Raw genomic sequence first — 26616 nt, forward strand, 5'->3', positions numbered from 1 at the left:
ACCACACTAGAGCTCCTCACTAGCATGTATGTATTTATTTCTCAGACTGGGATCAAGAACCATTATTCTCACTGTTACACTAACTAAATATTTAATATGGCACGATGAGGCTGTATAAGCTTGGGAAACAATCTCATATGCCTCCCAGTGCCAGGCAGGGGCTGCGAATGGGTAAAGCGGGTCCTAAGGCAGAAAAGCAGGCTGCGCTGTGGCCACACACCCAAGTGTGATCTCCTGTGTCGGAGGGGCTTGCTCCTCTGCTCCAGCTGAGAGACCATGTAGGACTATAGGCCTAATGTTACCAGCGTCAAAACTTTCAGGAGAAGCCAGAAATTCAAAATTGTGTATAAAATATCCTACTACTTAAATGACATTCTAATTTAAACATGTATAAACAGTGCCAAGCAAAACACATAGGATCTCTGCTGTAATGAATTCTCAACAGATAAAAACAAAAACCAAACAAACAAAAAAAAGCCCTGGACGTTCTTGGAGATACCACCTACCTCTAGCATGCTAACATTCTACAGGCGTCTTTTGAGTGCTTATTCCTTGAGAACCAAGGAGCAATGAGTTATGTAAAAGAGCAGCTGTGCATTGAAGGGCATGACGGATACCTGAGAAACCTCCTGTACGATGTGGTGAAACAGGGGGAGAAGACCTGGCCCGAGTCTGGGACGCTGAGCGCCTGCCTGGCTCTGCTAGCGAGGAGGCAGCCTGGGCATGCTTACAGGTCTGCCACCCGGAGCCAAGAGCCAACTGAGTCTCCAGCTGCTCTAAGGGACAGAGCACATGGAAAAGGGCTGTGAATAGGGGGCTGTTGGTGAAAACTCAGAAACCGATTTGTTACCTCAAAGTCAATGAGCTGCAGGTCCGCTACCAGGGTGCTCAGGAGCCCGCTATTGTATAGCTCTTGAGCGAGCTGTGCCACTGCTTCCGTCTGTGGCTCTTTTTCATTTGTGCCATAGAGAATTTCTTTCATGGCAACCAGATTTTTGGAAACTTCTTCTGTGGCCTGATTTTGGGGGAGGGGAGAAAAACAATTCATTAAAAAAAAACACAAAAAAACCAAACACATACATAGCACAACACCCACATCTGTTAAATAAACCTTTGCTATGTATTATAAACCCACGGGCCTATGTCAAGACACAAAAGTGGGCAAACCCCAAAGCCACCCTCAGAAGCTTACCACTGCATGTATGTACACACACCTGGAAACCAACACACATGCAAACCAGCACAGAGGCTTGGCAGATTTGCAGCATGTACCCCTGAACACTGAAAATCATATTATGACAGAAACAGAACAGGGAGGAAAGGTTCAATTCTGCACCAAATGGGAGGAAAACAACATGAAAGAGGCACCGGAACTGACCCGCGGACTGGAGGCAATGGTAAGTAAGCACTGGGGCGAGCGGGACTGAGCGGCAAGAATTGGCAAGAGCCAGGAATGGAGGGGTGGGAGTGAAGCACAGGGTCTGTCAAAAAAAGGTGCAGAGAAAAGAAGGGAGTGACAGCGGAGAATGAAGCTGAACGGGGCTTTGACTGTGAAGGTAAAATGTCGGTGATAAATAAAAGGTCACTAAAGAGCTTCCACTTCTGCCCAAAATGGAGGAACAGGGGCCAGATTTTACCTTTCCCCATGAAAAAAGACTAAAGAGTAGAAGAACATTCTGAAACAACAAATTCTAAGCCTTGAACTTCAGGCAGCACAGGAGAGTGATCCCTGAGAGAAGGGACGCGAATTAAATGAACCGCCCAACAGCGCTGCGCCGTGCGGGCAGGCGGAGCAGCAGCGAGGAGAGGGCTCCCGGAGACGAGTGGGAGAGGGGGGTGGGAGAGCTGCAGGGGCGCTGCTTCCCCAGCTGAGCCCGGCCTGAGGGGCACGAGCCTGCGAGGGGAGTGTCCCAGGCCAGGGAAAGGGCGCTGGGCTCGCAAGGGCTGCAAACGGTTCCTGTTCCCGTCGACCTGAGGACAAGCTCCTGCTCACAGGGCAGAGAGCGGAGATTTCAAAGGGTTTCATCTCAGTGAATAACGAGGAGGGAAAGCAATCAACAGAAAGAGCCCTGCAAGTGACACAAGTGACAGAATTAATTAACAAGGACGTTAAAAATTACTATAACTATAGTCACTGTGTTCAGGAAAAAAACGAACCGGTTAAATAAAGGTAGGAAAAACATTTTTTAAAAAAGACCCAAATCAACACCTAGAAATAAAACACAATGTTTGAAATAAAAATTACACTGGATAGAATTAACAGCAGATTAGACATTGCAGAAGAAATCGTTAATGAGTTTAAAGATAAAGCAATAAAAACAATCCAAAATGAAACACGGAGCAGGGGTGGGGTGAGGGAGAGAGCACATCAGCACGTCGGAGGGCGACTGTCAGCAGCGTCACACGCGTGTGGCCGCAGCCCCCAAAGGAGGGGGAGGAGAGACAAAATAAATGAAGATGTAATGGCTAAAAAATTATCAGATTTGGTGAAAACGATAATCCCGTGGAGCCAATAAATTAAAAAACTAAGAACAAGAAACAGAGAACACTACACCGAAGTGTGGAATAATAAAATTGTTTTAATTCAGTGAAGAGAAAAATTTAAAAGCAACCAGAGGGTAAAAAAATCAAAGAATTACAACAGACTTCTTGATAGAATGAAGTCAGAAGATAGCAGAGGACCATCATTAAAGTTCTGGAAAAAGACAAAGTAAACTGTCCTCTTAGAATTCTATACCTAGTGAAAATATCATTCCAAAAACAAAGCTGACTAAAGAGTTGTTGAGACAGAAAAGCTGGAAGATTGTCACCCGTCGACCTGCACTGTAGCAAATGTTTAAGGAAGTCCTACAGACGGAAGGAAAAAAATTCAAGATGAAAATCTGCACATACAGAAAGGAATGAAGAGCACTGAAGATAGCAATGCGGGTAAATATAAAAGACATCCCCCTTATCATTAAAAAAAGTCTTTAAAAGACATCTGGCTATTTAAAGCATAAATAATTATGTATTCTGAGCTTATGACACACGTAGAACAACAATGTGTGACAACAATTCAAAGGTGGGTAATAGAATGTAGTAAGGTTCTTACATAGGCAGCAGAATAATATTTCTGAGACTGTAGTAAGTTAAAGTTATATGCTATTAAGTCCTACAGGAACCACTAAAAAAACAAAACAAGACTTACAGCTAATAACAAAGGAGATTCAAGTAGGATGCTAAAGATATGTGCAAACATAAAGGCTATACAAAGCTATATAAACCGCGGTATTTGTAAACAGAAATCTACTTCAAGGAGACTGGTTAGCACAGATTGCAGGGTGTAAGCAATTACTGGCAGCTAAAGAATCACCTAGTCCCATGATGCTCCCTTCTACAACCTTCTAATATCCTTACTAAATGATCACCTGCTTCACCCTAAGTAGTTTCAGTGTCTGCAGTGTTCGCAGATTCCAGAACCAGGGAGCTGTCAGAATATTTCTTGAGACAAACACTGCCTCGCTCTAGCGTCTGTGCGAGCCCTGGGGCTGCGCCGCAGACTGGGCAGTGCCCTAGCGGCTCTTCCACAGAAAGGCTCCCCTTTGAAGACAGCCTGCTCATCTGCCCTGAGTAGTCTTCCCCTGGAAACCTCTCAGCTTCTTTACCACCCTCCCGAGGAAGACAGGGCTCCCGGTCCAACCCTAGTCAAAATGGAATGATGCCGAAGACATCAGACCCCACGTTCCTCGAAATGTTCCAAATGTTAACGTAGCCCAAGGCGATCTTTAAGAATTTTTGCAATTATATCATAAATTCATTTAAAGCCAGATCTCTGTATGACAGTGCAATGAAGGCTTTAACTCTTCCCACTATTTTATTTAATCTCATTAACAGCCCATCATTCAACAATGTACAGGTATTTCTGGACTTGGAAGGACATCCATTGTACTGGCTATCACTCTCCTGTTTGTATCATCTGAAAATATGACCGGTATGTTTCCCATGGCCTCAATAATTAACCATAATGCTAAAAAGGAAATAACCATGAAGGAAGCCTATCATTATGCCTTTGAATCACCACGTTCTTTTCAGTAACAATCTACTTACTAATAATCATTGGGCATGGCTGCTCAACCACTTACACATACAACTATTTCCAAATCATATTCAAGCTTTAAAAAAAAAAAAAAAGAGTTTATTTATTTATTTTAGACAGAGGGGAAGGGAGGGAGAAAGAGAGGGAGAGAAACATCAATGTGTGGTTGCCTTTCTTGTGCCCCCTGCTGGAGAAGTGACCCACAACCCAGACATGTGCCCTGACTGGGAATCGAACCAGTGACCCTTTGGTTCACAGGCTGGCACTCAATCCACTGAGCCACACCAGCCAGGGCTCAAGTGGCTTTTTGTTAAATACTTTTCCTAAGCATAAGAAAATGAAATAAAATCAATTTGGGGAGACCTTTTTATGTAGCCTACCCTGAGTTCTATTGACTATTACTTCTATTCTAAGTGCTTAAAAATCATCCGCCTAATGTAATAATCCCATTATGAAACCTTAATCAGTATCAGTGTTAAACAGAATCTTTACCTCTTCCAGTCTGCTGTCACTACCCTATTCTGTTCATGACTCAGATTTCTGACAGTTTGTCATCCCATATACAAATTTTAAGAACCTCTGATTGCACTTTATCTGGTCCAGTAGATGAAATCATTTATCAACAGTAAGTGTTCTCTTAAAATCTAATTCTATGGGTTGCTTTATCAATTTAATTTTATTAATCTTCATCCTCAGGATGATTCTCTTTGACAGGGAAGAATCTGATAGTTGGTAGGTTTTCTGAGTCTATTATCTGTTGATTTTACACCCATGACCTAAGCAGTAGGCCTCGGCCCCCTTTGTTGCCCTGGCTAGATCAAAGTTTTGAGGTTCACAGTAATCCTCCAATGCCCAGTTTATAGTCGTCTTTGAAATCATGACATGATTTCAAACCTGAATTGAGACCACACTCTGCTCTCTCCTGATAGCAAAAGACGAGTAAGAAGGCGGGAAGGCGACGGTGACAGCTAAAGGGCATGGGGTTTCTTTCTGAGGTGATGGAATGTTCTAAAACTGACTGTGGTTATGACTGCACATTATCTGAATAAACAGAAAACCACTGAATTATACACTTAAGTCAGTTAACTGTATGAGTTATGTCTCAATAAAGCTGTTTAAAAAAACAGGGAAGAGAGGAGGAAATGAAAAGCTCATTATGAAGATTCTGAGATGAAAAGCCACCTGGACTCATATGTAAAGCCCTCTTCTCCCCTCTCTGAAGATGACACTGTCACCTACACTTCGGGTGGGGAGGGAACACGACAGGACTCGCCCCATCTGCTAACTATTACCCTTACCTGCCCATTCGGAGCCTCCCTGCCGGTGGACTCCGGCCATCCCTGCCTCCTCAGGGACTCACTCTCTCTGCTCTCGCACCTTCTTCCAATAGTCAGCTCCCCTCACTTGATCCCCACCCCTCAGCTTTAAATATGATCAAGACTCCCAAGAACAAAATCAAATCAACTCTCCCCTGACTCCATAACCCTCTCCAAGCAACTGCCCAGCATAAACAAACCTCTCAGAACATCTGCCTGGGTTTGCTGCACTCCCCACTTCTTTCCTATTCCCTCTTCGGCCCAGTCATATGTGGCTTCTGTACCTAGTACTTGAGAGCGTGTGGCCCATCACCAATGACCTGCCTGCCGCTAGGCACAATGTTCAGCCTTCATTCCAGGGCTCTCAGCAGCACCGGAGCTGCCAACTGCGCGCTTCTTTTAAAACCGCTCCTCCCTTGTCCTCTGTTACCACCACCCTAATTTGTTCCTTCCTGTCTCCCTTTTGGCTTATCCTCTGTGACAAGGCCATTTAAATATTGGGAATTCCTCAGGACAGGGCACAAGGCCCTCTCCTCAGTCTATCACCCCTCCCTGGGTGATCTCACTCACACCCACAGCTTTAATGAACACCTCCATGCCGATGCCTCCCAGATTCCTATCTCTAATCCAGCTCCCTCACTAGTGTATTCAACGGCCTACTCAAAATGTCTCCACTGGGATGCTCAAGGCACCTCACATCTAACACATCTAAAACTCCTGATCTTGCTCCAAGGCCTGGTACTCTTCCTTTGCTCCCTATTTCAGGGAGCGATACCACTACTGAAGCTCATATACTGGGCTGGCCAAAAAGTTTTTTTTTTTTCCTGAAAGATGGCTCTAGCAGTGCTTAATTATCTTTAACTTCATTCAAAACAATTTTGTTAGACTGTATTGTGACAGCTGTCCTATGGGTGTGCATTAAAAAAAACCCCAAAAAACAAACAACATCGCCCTGGCTGGTGTGACCCAGTGGACTGACTGCCGGCCTGCGAACGGAGAAGCCGCCAGTTTGATTCCTTGTCAGGGCCCAGGCCCCCAGTCGGGGGTGTGTGAGAGGCAACCAACCCAGGCTTCTCTCGCACATTCCTGAGGTCTCTCTCTCCTTCTCCTCCCTCTCCTTGCCCCTCTTCCTAAAAGTAAATAAAATTTTAAAAATAAAAACATCAAAACTGGTGAATTTTTGTGTAGCCATTTTAATACTGAAAGTAGAAGGAAATATGCGTTTTCAGCATATAATGCTTTATTATGTCAAGAAAGGTAAAAATGCAAGTGACACAGAAAAAAAGATTTGTGCACTGTATGGAGAAGGTGTTGTGACTGATGGAACATGTCCAAAGCGGTTTGCGAAGCTTCATGCTGGAGATTTCTCACTGGGCGATGCCCACCGCTGGGTAGGCCGGCTGCGGCTGACAGTGACCAGGCCAAGACATTACCAGAGAACAATCAGCATTCTGCTGCGCGGGAGAAGCCGACACACTCAAGATAGCTAGGTTATTAAAATTACTGGTGAAAATGAAAATATGTCTATTTTTAAGGAAAAAACCGTAAGGTCTTTTTGGCCAAACCAATACTCGTCAGAAACCTTGGAATTATCCTTAACTCTTCTTCGCCCTGCCCCAATATCCCGTTCATTACCAAGGCTCCCTGCCCCACCCGTCGGTCTCCCTGCCCCCACTGTCACCAGCAATGCAGTCACCATAACCACTACTTACCTGGTCTACTAAGTAGCCTACTGACGTCTCCTGGAATCCCCTACAAATCGTTCTTCACATCAAACCTACAGTGAGCTTTCCACAGCACAAATAGGATTGTCCTTCCCTCTGCTCTAATGCTTCGCTTACTGACCGCTCTTAGGGTGGAGAGAATTCCTTCTTAACGTGGCCCACAGAAGCACTCGCGGTCTGACCCTACCCCCCGACCTTAGCCTGCACTACGAGTTCCGCCCCCATTCCTAAACGCTAATGCCCTGGGCACACGGGTCTCCTGTCAGAACCCATGCACGCTTGGTTTCCTGTGCTTGGAATGTTCTTCGTGCCCATACCCTGCCCCACCTCCTGACCAACTCCTATTCTTCCTTCACTGCTCAGCTCAATGGTCACTTCCCCAGAGAAGTCTTTCTAGGTAAATGCTATCATACACTCTCCTACCACCATGTATTTCTTCATAGTGTTTCTCCAGTTGTATGTAATGTTGCTTTACCTTCTGATTTCCAAATAATGTCTGTTTCCTTCTGCATTCTGTTAGGAGGCCAGTGCTTGCAGGTTCTCCATACATGCTTGAGGAATGGTTGAACATAAGCATATCTGATCACTGGGATATGAAATCCCGATGAAAACTGGGCGTAGAGAAATGTGGTGCGACACCATGAAGTCAAGGATTCCAACCCCCTACCCGCCCCAGCTGTAGTGCTGATGCAGGGTCCTAAAGGAAGGATACCTTGAAACCTCTCATCAAGAAAGTTAGGGGACTCTATCTAAAGGAGTTAAGTAGTGAGCAAGGCACTTCTTTTTCTGTCTATGAGGAGGGTAAGAAGACTACCTTTGATTTTCACTTGCTCTATTTCAGATGTTTGAATGTTACACAATTCACATTTTTCTTTTTTAAAGAGCAATATAATAAAGAGAATGAGATAAACAGATCCAAGTGTTCACTACGTTGTAGTAACCTCATTTCTGCGTCTGTTCCACCCCCACACCGCAGCTCCCCCCACACACGAATCTGAAGACTTCCCACAGAGAACTAAATAAATGTCCATATATTGAAGCAGGCCTACCAACCACTCCTTAAAAAAAGAGTGCCACAAACAATGCAAAATAATTTCTGTGATTTCTGTTCCATATTACATGAATAATTACAAGCTGATAAAACAAAGCTTTAAAAACTGTCCAAATATTACTAACAGATGATCAGAAAAGCTTAAGTCGAGCATCCCACCAGAAAAGGCGATGCAGTAAGCATTCATGGAAGGAAGATGGCACACACAGAACAAATAAACCCGACCTCCTTGTTGAGCTTTGACTTGGTTCTCTTCTCCAGCATTCACGTTAGTGACCCTGCCCAGTCCCCCGCCTCTGGCCTGCCTTCATCACGTCAGTGTGTCCTCCTCATCTGTCACCTCCCCGGCTGTCCCCTCACACCTACTGAGTCAGCTATTCACACCTCCAGCTCCTCCAAACACTGCACTCTTTTCGGCTGCTGAAGTCATCATGTCACCTGATCCACCAGGCTCTGAGGACCATGTTACCTGTCCTGCTAAGACTGCAGATGTCAGTGCTGCCGGGGCTCGCGGCTCCAGGCCTCCTGCTCCCAGTCGACGCTGACAGCCTTCTCTACTTAGGCCCGCAGGGCTCTGAGCACCGCAGAGTCCTGCACCCAGGCACGCCTGGTTCACCGAAACTCCTCCTGTCCGAGGCCTTCGATCCAGCCAGAAACGTTCCTTCACAAGGGGTTGATTTCAAAGCAGTAACTCCTAGTAGCAAATATTTCAAAGGTGCTCCACTTCCCTCAGGATACTTTAGTTTGTCTCTCTCTCTCTTTGCTCTGTATCGGAACATCTACCTTCATTCCTCCCATATTGAGATAGACGTTTTAGTGAAAACGTTCCTAGTTTCCTCCATCCATATTGATATGTTTCTGTCACTCTCTGTCTCAATCCTGGAGACACACCAGAATCGCTCGGGAGACTCTAAGAAGTGAACAGCAACGGACTAGTGACCTCACATGCCTCCTGACAGGGCACAGCAGCGCTTCCATGGTTTTCTTGCCAAAAAGGCATCACCTGCATTGAAACATCAGCCAAATGCAAAGTAAGGGACATTCTACAAAATAACCGGCCAGTACTTTCCAAATATGCTAAGGGTGTGAAAAGACTGAGAAACTGTTCCAGATTAAAGGAGATTAAGGAGATGTTACAATGAAATGTATGTGCTGTCCTGAATTGATCCTAGTCCAGAAAAAGGACATTAGTAGGGAAACTGCTGAAATCTGAAAAGAGGTCTGTGGGTTATTTAATAGTATTATGCCAATGTTTTTCCTGATTTTGATCATTTTACTGTGATTATCTAAAATGGTAACATTTGGGGAAGCTGGGTGCAGGGTACTCCTTTTTCAATCACTTTCTAAGTCTAAAAAAAGTTCATTAATCCTCATAGTTTGCTTTTCTTCTTCTTCACAGGGAAGAAGCATCCCTCCTTAGGTGCAAGGCTGGGGACTCTATGTACGTGGGCTGGAGAAAGGTCCCCTCAACAGGGAGGATGGCCTCGCCTTGGTGCCCCCCAACCCCTGCGCAATCTCATCAGCTGTGTGGCCTCACGGAAGGCTGCCGGGCCAGATGGCTGCTGACGTCCATTCCCATTCTTAAGATCTCAAGTTCCAAATAAAGGCTCTCCCACTCTCTCTGGCCCGTCCTCTGCTCACACTCTCTTGCCCTGGACATCTCTGTCTCTCCTCAAGCAACCCTGGAAGGCCGAGCGCCCCTCCCCTCCCCCACTCTCAGAGCACCTGCGTACCCTTTCAGCCCCTGGCCTTGTAGTTTTGTATCTTCTCATCTGCACCTCTCATTTCCCCAGGACATATTTTCAAGGGCTTTGCAAAGGACTTGCTCACCCTTCCTTGTATTGTCCTCACGACAGTATCTGAGATGGTGATTTACACATGGTCTAACTCCACGATTTTGTTAATTGACTCAACTGTCTAGGACGTTTCATCAGTTGCACAGGGGGTTCTGAGACACAGATGCTACCCTTGCGTGGCCAGGGAGCCTCGTGTTAGGTTTCATGGGTCCAGGCTACCAACAGTAGCCACCTGCTTTGTAACACATGGCCGTGGAGAGAAGCACAAGGGAGCCGAGCCCCTCAAGATGAGCCTGCTCACGCGCCTGGAGGACGATGTGCAGCAAGCTTCACCCAGTCGCTCGCTGCTGAATCCTCGGTGAGTGGCTTCTGAGACGTGGTTAACCCCGTGTGATTGTGCTGAACAGGCAGACACTGTGGGAGTTTGGGGACATCCAGTAGAGGACAGTCACAGTGAAAAGAGCCTGGGACTTGGCAGGGCTTCTGAGTCAAGGCTCCGCGTCAAGGAGCGTCGTCTCCAGCTGCCAGGGGCCCGGCGCACTAATCCCACGCCACGAAGCCTCTCTGATGTCCACAGATCACAGATTATAAACAACTTTATTTTTAATTAATATATTTTAAAACTATTTTCAAAGTTAGCTATTTAAGTTACAGGATCAACTTAAACAGTAACCAATATTTCAAAACCCACACCCAGTACTTATAGTACTATTAGTAACAGTATCAGAACTAGGCTCCTTTCACCCCCAGGATGAGGAGACAAGCAATCACTTCCAGTTTTTAAGGGTGGTGTCCAGAACAGCTTCCTCAACTGGAACTGAGGCTGTGAGACTTTCCACTGCCTGCTTTCCCATTAAAAAAACACAACGAGGTGGAAAAATAAGTAATTAGCAAGCCAAACACTGATACAAATGGCCTTTTTCAAGACTTCTAAAAATTCAGGTTTCATATTAAATCTCTCATCTTAAACCCAATGTTCTTATGGTACCCATAACTGTATTATTTTACCATTATCAGTGGCAACGGCTCAGATGCAAAGTAGTGATGCAAAAACAACAACTTTAGAAGACTAGAGGAGATTCTCACTTTTCCATGAGTGCTTCCAGGCCACGCCCCTGAAGGGCTCATTCCCTTCTCCCCCACGCCTCCTCTGGACCCAGCAAGGCCCAACCACTCAGTAGATCCCGATGTGGCCTGGTGGTAGCAAGTGATGCGTGACAAGGTGGCTACTCAGATGGAAGTACAGGGTTCTGGCTGGTGGGGCATGAGACTGGGCCTGCCCACTCCCTCACCCTCAATTTTTAACAGACAAAATTACTAGTAAAGCCTGACCTTACTGATATAAAGCACACCTAAAGATAAACAAGAGTGAAATGGTTAAAGTGTAGATCACACTAATTCAGGATTTAAAAGGCAAATACATAACATTAAAAAAGATGTTATTTCATAATAATAAACTTAAAATGATAGAACATTTCCCCCCCTCCTGTCAGAGACAAAGACATCTAAAAGAGACACTGGCGGCAAAAATAAATAAATAAATAAATAAATAGACAGATACTTTATTGTAATCTGGTAAAATGTTAAAAAAAAAAAAAAAAGAGCTTTAAAAAAGTTATCCCACTGACCTGGGTAAACCAAGGGGCACCCATAGGATGGAAGAGAATGGCGAGCCTTAAAAATATAATTAAGTAGATCTACACTGACATGCAAAAATGTTAAGTTTAAAATTAAAAAGCCCTGGCTGGTGGGGCTCAGTGGGGTTGAGGGCCAGGTCCCTGCTTGGGGCAGGGGGGCGGTGCACGGTGTATGAGGGGCAACCAATCCAGGTTTCTGTCACACACTAGTGTTCCTCCCCTTCTCTTTCTCCCTCCCTTCCCTCTAAACATAAATAAGAGCTTTAAAAAAAAGATTAAAAACAAACTGGGTTATAAAATAGCATGATCCCATGTTCATGTAATTCTATGCCCCAGAGAGAAAGGGGGAGAGAATATGAATGAGAATCTGCAAGGCTATCCTGCTGTGTTAACAGCAGGCATTTCAAATGGTAGTGGAATTAAGGTCAACTGTATATTTTCTTTATGCTCAGTTTTTTTATACTCAGTTGAATTTTTAGATAAATATAGTAATCAACTAAAACTATTAGGCTTATGAAGGAAGCACAGATTTCACGTGCACACACATACACCCCCCTCCCACCATCCCATGTTACCTAGGGCCTTATGAGAGGAGGAAGAGAGAGAAGTTGCAAATTTCAGCCTCCTCTCCCCGCACCAAGTGATTTCAAATAAACAGGACTTTGACAAACAGATGCTGAAGTAAGGGAGAAAGAATCTGATGACTCTTGGGTTTCGAGCCAGAGATATAAAGACAGCATTTCTTAAACCAGTCAGTCAGGAAGAGAAAGACCAATTCTGGGGCAGAGAAAACAAATATGGAACTGAAATGTTAAGTTAGAAGTGATTCCGCAGTGTGGAATCACAGCAACCTAAGTGCTGAAAGAGATGTCAGAGGTCATCTAAATCAGCGATTTTTAAATGCTTTTGGGGCCACTGATATCCTACTCTTGTCTGCCACCATTTTTTACAAGCAAAAGTCTTACACAGAATCCTAGTATGCAAATTAGAATACAGTAAAAATAAAAAGTGAATGAAGGGAAGAAGAGAACCTGAAACCATGGTCTACCTGCTTCTCTAGAGCACTCTTTGCACATTAGTGGAACATTAAGTTCAAAAGCAAAACACATACTTTCCCTGCCCCCGTCCTCCCCATTTCAAAACAAAATAAGAATCCCTGCTATCTATCTCATCAGAGGTATCAAGTTTCTTCAGATAAGCAGGTAGCAGGCTTTTTGTGGGTCATGTGGTCTCTGTCCCAACTACCTAGCTCGGCCACTGCTGCAGGAAGGCAGCCATAGACCACAGGTCAATGAATGGGCATGGCTGTGTTCCAATAAAACTTTATTTACAAAGCCAGGTAATGGGCTGACCTGGGTCACAGCTTATTGACTCATGCTCTGGAAAATATTTGATGGGTAGAGAAAATAGGCCAAAGGGTATGGAGCCGGGAGTTAAATGCAGACAGCCATCAAGTCCTCTCAATTCTTCCTCAGAAATCCACTCTCTCATATCTTCCTTCTCCTTACCCTCGACCTTTCCTTGTCATCAGAGTTCTCTTAAGTTCATCTTCTATCATGACATCCATCTTCCCAAACACACTTCCAATCTCATCCCATCTCTGGTGCTGAAACCCTGCTAGTGGTGATACAAAATGGTTTAGCAACTCTAGAGAGTTTGGTGGTTTCTTATAAAATGAAACATTTGCTTACCGTATGACCCAAGAGAGCATTCTTTGGTATTTGTCCCAGAGAAAGGAAAACTTAGGTTCACACAAAACTGGTATCAAAAAGTTCATAGCAGCTTTATCTGTAACAGCCCCAAACTGGCAGTAGGCGGATGCCCTTCACCGGGTGAGGGGCGAAACACACCACGCCGTGGCACCACCGCAGGCCGGAACACTACCTGCCCGTCCAAAGGGACTGCGGATACTCACACTACTTGCACGGGTCTAACAGCCGAGCGAAAAAAGCCAATCTCAAAGGTTATCCACTCCGTGATTCTATTTATACAACATTCTTGAAATAACAAAATTACAGATTTAGAGAACAGATTAGTGGTTGCCAGCAAGGGTTAGGAATGGGGGGGAGAGGAAACAGGTGTGGCTACAAAGTGACAGCAAGAAGGGGCTTGTGGCGATGGAACAGTTTTCAATCTTGATTGTGGTGGTGGTGGTTACAAAGAAACCACACAGCATACATGTGACAAGACTGTGAAGAGCCACACACACACTCACACACACACACCCCTAAAGCTGGTGAAATGTGGACAAGGCCTGAGGGCTGTACCAACGCCAGTTTCCTGGTCCTGCTGGGGTACGTAGTTATGTGAGATGTTCCCACGGAGGGAGTCTGGGTAAAGGGTTCACAGGATCTCCCTGTGTGCTCCTGTCCGCCTTCCCGTGAATTAATAATTACTGAGAAATGGAGAGGGAGGCAGGGGAAAGTGGTGGGGGGAAGGCGGAGACAAATGTATTTGGGAAAATAATTAATTTTAAAAAATAGAAATAAATAAAAATAAAAAAATAATTACTTAAAAATAAAGATTTAAAGCAAAGCAAAACAACAACAGATTTCCTCAGCTGTCTCTAAGCAAATCGTCAGGTTGTACGTAAGGCTCTTTCAATCCACCACAACCTACTTCTTGAGCCTCACTTCCCACCGTTCATTTGTGTCTAATCACCCCTGCAAGGCCACTCTGAATTCGTCACTGCTTTTCTGAACATGCCAGAATTTATGCGGTGTCACATTCTATCCTCTCTCATTCTTGGCCTGCTAAACGCCTTAAAAACCAGTTCAAATGTCACTTCAAACCTAGTGCTCTCTCTGAAGAGGCACTAACTGCTTCATCCTCTGGGCCCACAGAATTTCACTGACACTTCTGAGGACCTCTATGCCATATTACATTATTTATGTACTTATTTTATCTCCTAGATTATAACCTCCTTAAAAACAGAAAAAAATTAATCCATCTGCCCATTTAGTGCCCAAAGATACGATAGCACTAAAATGTCTGTGGATTCAATCAAGTTGAGAATCTTCTCCAAAAATGACAGTGAAATTACCTGCATTGTCATTTTCTGCAAAAACCAGTCCTGCTACATGCTATGCACATGAAACTCCATATAGTAACATTCCCATGATTGAGACAGGCATCCCTGTTTATAAAGTCATCCCTTTTAGAAACAATTTTGAAATGATCTATTAAGTGGAATTTTCCATGTTTCTATTCATCAGTTTACATAACTGGATTTATTATAATTTACATGTAAGACATTATTATTGTGAAATGTCTCTAAGGTCCCAGGTATTGGGGGGGGCGGTTTAAGTCCATTTATTATTTTGACTTATATTTGACTTTTATTGAGTTTCTTCATACCTATGTTTTAGCAAAAGACTCATTTTAAACAAGAGCCTTCTGAATATATACTGATCTGTATGTACTGCCTTAAATATTAATTCACCCTCAAAAAGCTATGAGATGACCTCAGTGAAAAAAAGTTCTTACAGTAAATTAAGACAAAGAATGTGAGATGGAATGTGACAGTAATCTGAGAATTATTATTGGTGCCAAATATTTGATAATGAGGGCAATTCTATTATCACCCTAATACCCGTCTTAACTTACAAAAAAAAAATCCTACACACACATACATGCATGCACAACACTATTAAAGAAAATGTCAGAATATTCTTCTAAGCTGAAAGATCACGGACTAAGAAAAACCTATTAATAACCTTCTGGTGTCAAAGATTACTCTAAACAAGTTTAGTAACCATGAGTCACTGTTAAATGGCCATGCTATGAAAAGACTCCTCCCTTCCCCTCTTAACTATGCCAGCAAACTTACTCCTCTCCTGAAATGAGTGAATACAGCTATTCAACACTGTGAATACACTCATTCACAGTGATGCAGGGAAGCAAGTGTATGCTGAGCGAGGCAGCCATACCTTCTTTATATAGCATGCAGCACGCAAAGAGTGTATAAATAGTCACTTCGTACACCAGACCTGTGGCTGTCCGCAATGAAAGAACAAATTCTACCTCACCCCACTCCACTCCCATGCCCCAGTTACCTAAAAATAAGAATGCTAAGATAAACCATCTTTTTCCCTAAAGGTATAAGGGAAGTAGTTTTCAAATTCTTTTAGAAAGGTGTGGCATAGTTCCCAAGGGACTAATTTATTTGTATCATATACAATTCTTAATATGGCAACTGTGTACTATATAAAACAAATAAAAGTACCAACATATTACAAGTAAAGGAATAAGCATTCATTTGTTTTATTTATCATTTGTCTATAACATCATAGGAAATGAATGAGAAATGGAATTAATGAATAAAGTAGAAATAGCTGTTATTTTTACCATGGGTTTGGCAGAGTTAGGAATGAATACCATCTCTGACTCTAGGGATGATGGGTTACCTAGGGAAAAATAAGCTTTCTTCATGCAGATGGAGAATAATAACAGGAAACTATTCTACTGCAAAATACGATGCAGGCACCTGCAAAACACAGCGTTGTATCAATGAGAGGGTGTCAGCCGCGGGGGCTCGAACTCCTTCAGCAAGACCTGCGTGGCACCCTGGCCCACACTGATCCACATCCAGAAGCAGGAAACTTGCTATCTACCGAGGAAGCCAACACCCGCCTGTTATTTTTCCTAATATCCAGATGAAATTGGACTCCCTGCTTTACTTCCACTCACAGGTCTTAATTCTATCTCCTACCACCATCTGCAACCTTTCCTTTTCTCCTATTAGATGATTCCCTAAAACACTTTACTAAGAGGTCTAGGCCTCAAATTTTATTCTTCTCTACTTCATATCCCCCACTTTCTAATTATTTCTCATGGCAGAATTTTGAATTTCTGTACCAGCCTGGTCACGTCCTTCTTAACCCACTCTAGTTTCTCCATACCCTCCAGTATGGACTTGTCTGCACAGAGAAGATAATCGCTTTGAATTTGAGCGCTGTATTTCTACTGTATCCACCTAGGCTTCCAACAGTCTTTCTGGGGGCTTTATGACAGGATCTGTTCTCAGGGCCAACACCTGTGCTTTCTAAGCCACCATTATCTCAGTACCGGGGGAGTCTCTTCTAGCTCTCTTTATTGAGCAATGACTGACATAAAACAAACCAGACGTATTTAGAGAGTACGCTTTGGTAAGTTTGGACTTACTTATACATCCATGACCCATCAGAACGTGAACCCAGCCCTCACCACCACGATTCTTCTGCGGCCCACTCACCGCATCAAGCCCGCCAAACCCAGAGCAACTACTCATCTGCTTTCTGTTACAGTGGTTTCCATGCAGTTTGATATAAACAGAATCATAACACTATATACTTTTTGTAGTCTGGCTTCTTTCACACAACATTCAATTATTTGAGATTCATTCATGCTGCTGTGTAGAGCAACAGTTCATTCTTTTTTTATTGCTGAGTAGTGTTCTGAACTATCGCTGTACTCCAACTGGCTTATTTACAGACCTGGGCTCTTTCCTGTTTTGGACTATTACAAATCAAGTGGCCATGAACACTTATGTACAAGCCTCTGTATGCACATACATTTCTTGTTTTGTTGGGTAAATACCTAGGAGTGAAATGGCAAGATATAAATTTAGCTTTTTTAAGAAACTGCCAAACTTTTTGCAAAGTAGTTATATCATCTCGTAGTCCCACCAGCAGTTCCCACTGCTCTGCACCATCACCAATATTCGGTATAGCAAATATTTTTAATTTGAGCCATTTTAATGGCGTGTAGTGGTAACTCATCATATCTGTACTAGAAGATACTAGGACCAACAGAGCAGACCTCTTGAGAAGGATCATTTATGTCACTGCTTCTGTGGGTGTTGTACTAAAACGGAATGCGATACTCAGCCACCATTATAACATTCAGAATATACCTGGCTATGATACTCTCTCATTAGTCACAAACTCAACATATAAATTGTTACGTTATTTTATCCTATTTAGTATAAATTAAGAGTTTGGGTGACAGTGCTTCATGTTAACTCTGCTTCGTACTCCATTTTCAATAAATACAAACAGTTATTGAGCTCTGTCTTTGGAAGTCTTATATTCTAACAGGCAGAGGAAATATTAAATATACACCACTACGTATATTAAAAATGCTAACTGCCACACGGAAAAATATGGCAGAACAAGACGGAGGTGGTGGTGGTGGTGGGGTGGGGGCGGCAGGCATGCCAGAGGGCAGGGCTGCATTTTAAACGTGGGGTTGCTGGGTCAAGAACAACACTGAGCAAACATTTGAACGCAAGAAGGGAATAAGCCAAGCAGAGAGCTGAGGGAAGGACGTTCTAGGCAAAGGGAACTGTCAAATGCAAAAACCTAAAGACAAGAGTGTGACTGGAGTGTGTAAAAAAATAAAAAATGCCCCATGTCGGGGCAATACTAAGAGAAGGAACCATGGAGGCCATGGGCTGGGGTCAGCATTTATTTTTCAGGAAAAGGGGAGGCAGTCCTATTTCATGCTACTCAGGCCACAAAAGGTTGCATATTCTTTGCTTTTTAAACCAGCCCTTTAAAAATTTAAAAACCACTGCTAGCTCATGAGCCTTAAAAAACAAGCATGGGCAGGATTTGGGCTGTAGAACTTAGTTTGAGCCCTTGTAAGGACTTTGATTTTTACACTGAGGAAAACGTCATTTGACTCGTATTGTAAAAGAACCATGATGGTTGTAGGGGGACAAGGGAGCCAGACTGACCCGAAGGTCACCGCGGCGACCCAGCTGAGGGCACGACGGCCGAGGCCGGGCCGGCGACCAGGAAATGGGGAGACGCGGCGAGATCCTGGCTCCACGCCCCCGCCCCCATAAAGGGGACGGCTTTGCTCAGAGCCGTCCTAGGGAAGTGTGAAGAGGCGCAGGGATGACGCGAGACTTTGACCTGAACAGCTAGAAGGACGGAGTTTCATTAACCATTATGGGGCAGATGACGAGTAGATACATAAAGTATGTGTTTTACTTCAAAACAAAGAAGAATTCGTATTCCTTATATTCTGCCACAACTTTATGCTATTTTATTTATTCTCCCAGAACTTCAGAATCATTTTTTGTCAAGTTACAAAAAGATCCTGCGATTTGAATAAAATTGCTTTTAGCACAAAAATTGATTTGAGAAGAAATGGCCTCTTACCTATATTCTATTTGATAATGTGAACCAGGTATTCAGTCTATTGTGCCTCTGAATAAGGTTTTACAATTTTTTTCCACATACAATAGGTTCTTGCATAATTCCTGATGGAAGTATTCTCAGACAGCTTATACTTTTTTGGTGCTGTTGTAAATGAAATACTTTTTAAAAAATTACAGTTTCTAGATAATTTTGATTGGTATTTATAAAAGTTATGAATTTCCTATTGATTTAGCTGCCCTAGTGAGCTCTCATTTTTGAATTGATTCTGTGTTTTGTAAAGATACATGAATATCCCAGCATTGTAATTTCCGCTCTTTATCTGCAATAGCTTTTACTCCAGACTGTTTCTTTACACACTGGGTGGTTTACGGCTCAATGGCCGGCGTGAGCACTCCGGTTTTAAGGAAACTACCTTCAGCTTTTCAGTCTTTGGTATGACGTCAAAGTGGTTCTTCTTGGTTTTTAATTTAGTGATTAGATTTTTATCTTTCCATTGTTTTCAGGTCTCAATTCCCTCTCATTACCATTTGAATTAGTTAATACTTCCTGGGCTGTGGGCCAGGTCCCCAGTTGGGGGCAAGTGATGTTTCTGTTCCTCTTTCTCCCTCCCTTCACCACTTGCTGAAAATAAATAAACTTTAAAATAAAAAAAATTTATTTTTCAAAAATTCAATGATTTTCCTTTGCTTTGTTTATCCTAATAGCAGGCGGTATATTTGTGCTTAGGTTTATAGCTGGAGTTCCTGACATTTTGGGTCAGATAGTTCTTGGGGGGGGGATGGGGGTGGGGGGGTGGACTGTCCCAAGTTTAGCAGCATGTCTGGCTTGTACTAACTAAATGCCAGTAGTAGCCTCCCATGTCGTAAGTAACAATGTCTCCAAGCATTCTCAAATGTCCTTTTGAGGGCGAAATTGCCCCTCGTTGAAAACTACTGATTTTAGTCCAGTAGATGATATGAACGCCATCAGAAACTAAGCTTGCTTTCTCTCATTACAGGATTCAACTCCAATGCCCCTTCCTCCATAAGATCCCCCATAACCCATCTAAATAAGGATACCCCCCTCCCCAGCACCACCCATACATCCGCATTCATTAACTTTCATAGTAGACTGCAAAGTCTGGACCCCTTGGGGTCCCCAAGACCCTTTCAAAGGGTCCGTGGGGTCAAAAGTGTTTTCATATCAAAGTAACAAACTATTTGCCCCTTTCCACTAGAGTGTCATTTGCACTGATGGTGGGGACCCTTTACCCAGAGTCAAGACAGTGACAGCAAACTGTACCAGCCATCACTGCAGGTCTTATCACCATGCAGCTGACCAAAAGAGTGCTGATTCTTTGCTTTCAATGAACAGAGGCAAGTCGAGATGCTAGAAGACGAAGAACAAGGGGCTGAAATCCACTCTGAGAGGCAGAGATGAGGTCACAAAGGGTCTCCGGTGCCACTCAAGGAGCCTGAAGGCTGAGGGCAAGGGAGATATTTTAGAAATGAGAGGTCATGAGGACTTTATTAAGTAGGAATGGAGGCCAGAATCAAGCCATAAACCCCTCAGGAAGCAGGGGTTCCTGCAGTTAATGAGACACTGTGACAAATGGAGAAAAAAGTTAGAAATATGTTTGGTAGGCGGCAGTACAGGAGAACACACAGTGTTTAAGCAGCCGCAAACACCACTTTAGAACTATTAAAAACCCAAATTGGGATTATTAATTTTTAAAAATCATGTCGTAATTTGCCTTACACTTGCTCTTGATCTAAAGATTGAAAATACAAAATAGTGCCCAACACATACCTTTTCTGCCTTTTTGTCAGAAATGTCTTGCTTTTCCAGAACGGCCATGCTCTCCTTCAGGTTCTTCACGATGTCGGCGGGAGATTTGTGAGACTTCCCGAACGGGAACGGCATGGCGGCCGTGACAGACGCCTCGCTGCGCGCTGCCTGCTTTACCTGCGGGCGCAGCACAAGGCGTGAGTGAGAAAAAAAGTGGTGCCAACAGAAGACATATTTTTGAAATCCTAATTTGGGAAGAAAACCTGTGTTTGAGAAAGTAATTTTATGGGACTTTCAAAATCAGTAGGAACTGGGAAACCTACCAGTATGTGCGAGAAACAGTAACACAGAGAGACCTTAGAACCGTAGAACACTTTTACTTTTCAAACACCTTTGACCACCTGCTCTTCTAACCACCTGCGTGCGGAGGAACACACAGGTGCTGACAATGGAGGGGCGGCAGCTGTCACTCACAGGCCACTAGTTCCGTGAGGTTTGGACCCAAAGTGTCCTTTAGTCAATACACTGTACTTCCAATTAACAGGTCTCTCTCTCTCTGTTTTACAGTTGAGGAAACTGAAGCAAAAGGTAGATAAGGAGCTCAGCCAAAGAGCACTGGCAACAGGCCCACTCTCTGGGTCTCTCCAGAGGCTTCTTCCCTGCTGTGTTCCTGCGGCTCCTCCTGAGCACGCCGGGGCGGGGAGGGGGGGTGGGGGGGCCCACACACTTCCAGGTGCGCTCCCCCTTCCTCTTCAGTCAGCCACAGGGTCTCAGAGCTGGGAGAACCTTGGGTAGAGCCTTGGCCAAATCTCCCATCAGACCCTCCAATCCTTATGTGCCAGTTTCAACGTGGACTCTTTCTACTTGGTAACGACTGTCTGCTATGAAGGAACTCACCGCATAATACCCTGCAGAAAATGAACTTCTGGACGTTTTTAATTTTTTGTGGGTAGCAGAAAAAAATTTCCACCACGTAAATCACAATATTAAATCATGCAAAAGGAAACCAACTCTTCCAAGAACTCACCATGAAATAACAAAGTTAACAAGACAAACAACATAAGTAACTTGGGGAATATTTCAGAAGTTACGATTTCTTTCACTAAATAAACTAAAATAAGTTATACTCATAGGCATTAAACCTTGTATAAGACACCAAAAGATCGCACTTTGAGATAAACCTTACAGATCACTTAGATCAGTGGTTTTCAAACCGAGCTCCAAACGCCTATATTTAGCTGCCCCTGACACCGCCCCCCCATGAGAGGTAAATCTGTTACCGGAACCCTACCTTGTATCCCCCCCGCCCCACGTCAACATAAAATATCTCTATTGCATAGCACTGTAATACTTCTTTTGAATTTTGCCTAAGACTTCATTTGAAGAAAGTATTTGAATGTTTCCTCTAAAATTTGAGATACAGGGACCTACATATCTGTTTACAAATAAACATTCGGGGGGGGGGAAGCATGCCAATAAATGCTAATGTTAAACCTACGATTAAATCATGAACAGCTATGTCATTTTATGACCTTTTTAAACATTTTATTTATTTATTTATTTATTTTTAGAGAGGGGAAGGGAGGGAGAAAGAGGGGGAAACATCAGTGTGTAGCTGCATCTTGTGCACTCCCTACTGGCAACCGGGCCTGCAACCTACAGTGTAGTGCATGTGCCCTACACTGGGAATCGAACCTGCGACCCTTTGGTTCACCAGCCAGCGCTCAATCCACTGAGCCATACCAACTAGGACTATTTTGTGACGTTTTATTTTTTTTATGTCAATAAATATATTTCTGTAACTCGTGACATGTTTTGATGTGATCTGTTCTCAGCACTCTATACCCAAATATCACTTACTGCTCACCTTCTGCCAGCTTGTGAACCTTTTTTGGTTTAAATTAAACCACGTCTTCATTAAACAAATGGAAATGTCCTCAAACGTCGGTTCTCAAAATTCAAAGATGCATAAATTTACTTCTAAACATCTTTTCTATGACAAGAAGTTTGTCAAGAAGTAATTTATCGCCTGGGTTAGTCACAGGCGAGTTACTCGCACATGGCTGTTACATTCTCTCTCCGATTACCTGGCTAGATACAAATCCTGGATCATCGTTTTCCACTATCTCTTTCTTTTTAACTTTGTTTTTGAGGTGTGTGAGGGGCAGTGCAGGTGGATTCTCCGTAAACACAGTGGATTCACAAACCCGGCTCTCTGAAAACGACCCTCTTTTCTAGCTGTGCTCTGCCTCCAATGGTAGTGCCGCTACAGCCCTACAGCCCGTGCTGGGCGGGGGGTGGGAATGCCCTGGTATTTTGCAGGAAGTGCGATGGTGCTATGCAATGGAGATATTTTCAGCTCTGGCTCAATCATGGAAGGAGTGACTTTCCAGGGCAAAGGGGGTTTAAAAAAGTCCTACCACACACCAGATACTGGCCACAGCAGAAAAGCGTTGGGCTGCTGAAGAGAACACAGAGAGGGAGAGGCACCGCACAACCATCCCTTGTGATCAGCACACCGGGCAGCCAAGACTGCAGAACCATAAGCCGGTAAGACCGAACTCTGAGGAAACGGAGTTCGTAACAAGTGCAACAAGACGCGGCCTCCCCTCAGCAGGGTCCAGTCGCAGTGGCGGGGCAGTTCACAGCAGCTCACTCACAGCGGCCCTCTCCCTGTCCCCTCCCTCTCTCATGTCCCCTGCCCCCTCATATATTCTTTTATGGCTGTTTAAAAAATATAGTTAAAGTATGATTATTAAGTAAAAGAATAAATATAAATAATTTTATTATAAAACTTGTAAATTAGAACTATACAGTTCTTATTTTATGGTATGACTATAATAAACAAATCCTTTACTTTCTTTCACTTAAAGTCCTCAATTCACCTATTCTTCCACAACTCAATTATCAAAGATTTTGCAGGACAAAGACAGGGAAATAATATCCCTTAAAATTTCTGCCTTAGAATTTGGTTCTTATGTCTAAGTTTGCTATGTATTAAGCTTAAATATCTTTTACTAACTTACGCCACTCAGTGATACAACTTTTAAAATAATTAACTGACAACACTGAAAAGTATAAAATTAATGAGTGACTTCTAAGTGATGACCAAGTAGGTAGACAATACAGGTGCCTGGAACATAAAAGGTAAGCGTAATGCTTTAAGAAATAAAGCTCTTTGTAAACATGCATAGAGCTCCTGAGCAATGATTGTTACTGAATTTACAAATGTAATCAAGAAAACATAAGCAACCTGAGGCAAATCTGATGAGTGTTATGGTGAAATTATGGATGTTATACAAGTATGCTTATTAAAGCTGCGGAGAAAGATACCAAAAACAATCGATCCAAAGTTGAAAGGCTGTACATTTCTGGGGCAAAGAAGAAGGGACAAACTGGTATTTTTTCTTATACATCCTTTTTGTAACTATTTGCCTCCTTCAATGATACACATGTATAATTTTGACAAACATAAAAGCTAAGTTTAAAGAAATCAATGGGTAATATAAAACAATCCATCCTTAATACATGAAAAGCATCATCCATAAGACAACTAACTGAACGACAGAGCTAATTTTTACTCAACTTTTCTGTATGTTCAAATATTTCTTCCCATAACTGTTTAAAACTGCCTAAATTATGTTTTGGATATAACTGGAGTTCATTTAGAAAATGGACAAAAATACATCTTATAATAGGAAAATTTCATCTAGCTTTCAAATTCAACTAGTTTCCCCTATTCCGCCCCCCCCCCCCCCACCATGGTTCATGATTCATCTCAGCAGGACACCTTGGGTTGAGCCAACATTATCCCTGCTGCTGGGAGAGTGCCAGCCACGGTCAGGGTTCTGAAGGGGGCTTGGAGACCTGCACCTACGTTTCCCAAACTGGATGTAAGCTCCTCGAGGTGTCGGTGGTGTATGCTTGAATCCCAAAGAACAAGAAGTCTTGCAGGGCAAATTTAACTTGAAAATTTGAGGGGTAAGTGGGGCGAGCAGGGGTGGAGATGATTTAACATACTACTTTTATACTAAAATAGACATTGATGGAATAGCACGCAAAGTCTGCATGAAGGAATTTGCATGACTATTTAGCACTGCACACCTCTTAGCTTTCATGCACTGCTCTCCTCTCATTGTTTTCCTGTCTCTTCAAATGCTCTTTCTTTCTGCATTTCATTCAATGACTCATCTTTTATGTCCTTCAAGGTTCCACCCTTGGCTCTCTTTTTACCCTATATTTTTGGAGAGATCTCATCTACCCATGGTTTTGGGAACCTGAAATCTATTTCCTGTCCCAGCCAATCGCCTGCATTCCCAGCTGCCACTCCTCACAGGAGTCCTCCAGGGAACCCCGTCCTCCCCAAGGCCTGCCTCTCGTTCTGCATCCCCTCCCGAGTGAGCAGATCCAGTGCTCACCCTGTCGCTGGGGTGACTGGTCACACTATACTAGACTCTTTATGTGTCAACTCTTCCATATATAATCAGTTCACAATTTTAGTCAACTCTGTTTTCTAAATCTCTCTATCCCTACAAATACCAAGAGTGCAGACCTTCACACAAGGCAGTGGTTGTTGTCAATGGGGCCAGTATCATCTCTAGGCGGTACCTGGGAAACTTGGTTGTCAATGATTCTCACATTCACTGACCACTGAAATCATTATTTAAAAGAAAGAAAGAAAGAAAGAAAGAAAGGCCATTGCTTTTTCTGCTGTTGTTCACATAAGCAGTCTTCTGTTAACTTCTATATCCTTGGGACAGAGGGGCTGGGCTGGGGGTCAGAGTAATGAAACGCTATCTACTCTTGCACCTACATTCATAACTAAGAGTTAAACTTCTCAATTTAAAAAATGACTATGTTGTTTACTGTGCAAAACTCAAACAATAAAGATCTACACAAGATAGAAAGTGAAAATCACATGCAAAGCCTATGGAGACAACTGGTATTAATGGTTTGGTATGTGTTTTCCTTTTTATTACTTACACTCTATATTTGTGGTCTTCTGCACTGCAAGTCTACTCCTTTTCCCCAAAACAGGTGAAAACCAGCTGATACTAGAAATGGTCACTTTCATCTTGGAAGGCACAAAAATTTCAAACGCTGCTCTGTTATGTTAATACTCCTGAGAGTACAGGTAGCTCCACCCAAGAAAGTGCCCAAGAACACTCACCCAAGAAAGTGCCCAAGAACATTCACCCAAGAAAGTGCCCAAAACACTCAGACAACCCACTGGGAAAATCAAAGTCTAACGCCATTAGATTCAGGACTGTAGGCACTGTCCTTCTTAGCCAATCTGATTGCTTTTGGCTTGTGCAACATGCTCCTAATTCTAACTCTATTCATGTGTATATTGACAAATACTGAAAAGTAGTTAAATGGTCAGTAAGTCACTCATTAGGACATTCACTCAAACAACAACTGTGCCCCAAATATATGCTACAAATCAAGGAATTGAGGAGGACCTGCTCTAAAGGGGACAACCTTCCCATGTGTGTGGAGTGGGTATGGAGTAATGAAACGCTTCAGAGTGTTCAGAGACAATAATGAAAAGCTGCCGAATGAGAACACATTCCTAGAGAGCTGAGTTCATAGGCCTCAACACTGATATGTGTTAAATCTGACTCAAACTTGGTGGTCAAATGCACAAACTGCAGACAAGTAAAAAAAAAAACAAAAAAACCAAACAAAAAAACAAACCCCACATACAGTAAGATTGTTGCATACAAGGACTATTAAGGTACTTAATTAAGGAGTCAGAAAGTGTGTGCAATTTCAAATAAATGCTGAATATCTACAACATGCCAGATACTGGATTAGGTTCACGAGACCATCCACACAGTGCAAGGCCATTACATAAAGCACAGCAGCGGACTGCCTGCACTGGGATCCCTCCTCCTCCATGCCTAAGCTGACTTACGTTTTTCTAAGCCCCTTTCATCATCTCCAATGGAAAAAAAAAAGCTGTCTTAAAGCTTAGTAGAAGAATTATATATGTTTATAGTGCATCTGCATAAATAAATCTGAATAAATAATAGTAAAGATAGTTATGTAGTTTTTTTCCTTCTAAAATCTGATTCGTGACTACTATTTCCAGAACCAAAT

At 43.1% G+C, this 26616-nt stretch overlaps 1 protein-coding gene across 1 annotated transcript in view; it reads right to left on the bottom strand.

The window, feature by feature from the left end:
* Positions 1-26616, bottom strand: part of CAB39 (calcium binding protein 39) — a 73028-nt gene that overhangs the window by 21960 nt on the left and 24452 nt on the right. The window contains exons 2-3 of the mRNA XM_054571648.1: positions 20536-20691; positions 851-1015 (exon numbers count right to left, since the gene is read on the bottom strand). Coding sequence (XP_054427623.1) covers positions 851-1015; positions 20536-20649 — 279 coding nt within the window. The 5' untranslated portion in view covers positions 20650-20691. The remainder of the gene's footprint in view (positions 1-850; positions 1016-20535; positions 20692-26616) is intronic.

The sequence above is a fragment of the Pteronotus mesoamericanus genome, unplaced genomic scaffold, assembly GCF_021234165.1.
Source record: "Pteronotus mesoamericanus isolate MK-2021 breed Mesoamerican mustached bat unplaced genomic scaffold, CSHL_Meso_final contig_1018, whole genome shotgun sequence".
Classification (NCBI taxonomy): Eukaryota; Metazoa; Chordata; class Mammalia; order Chiroptera; family Mormoopidae; genus Pteronotus; species Pteronotus mesoamericanus.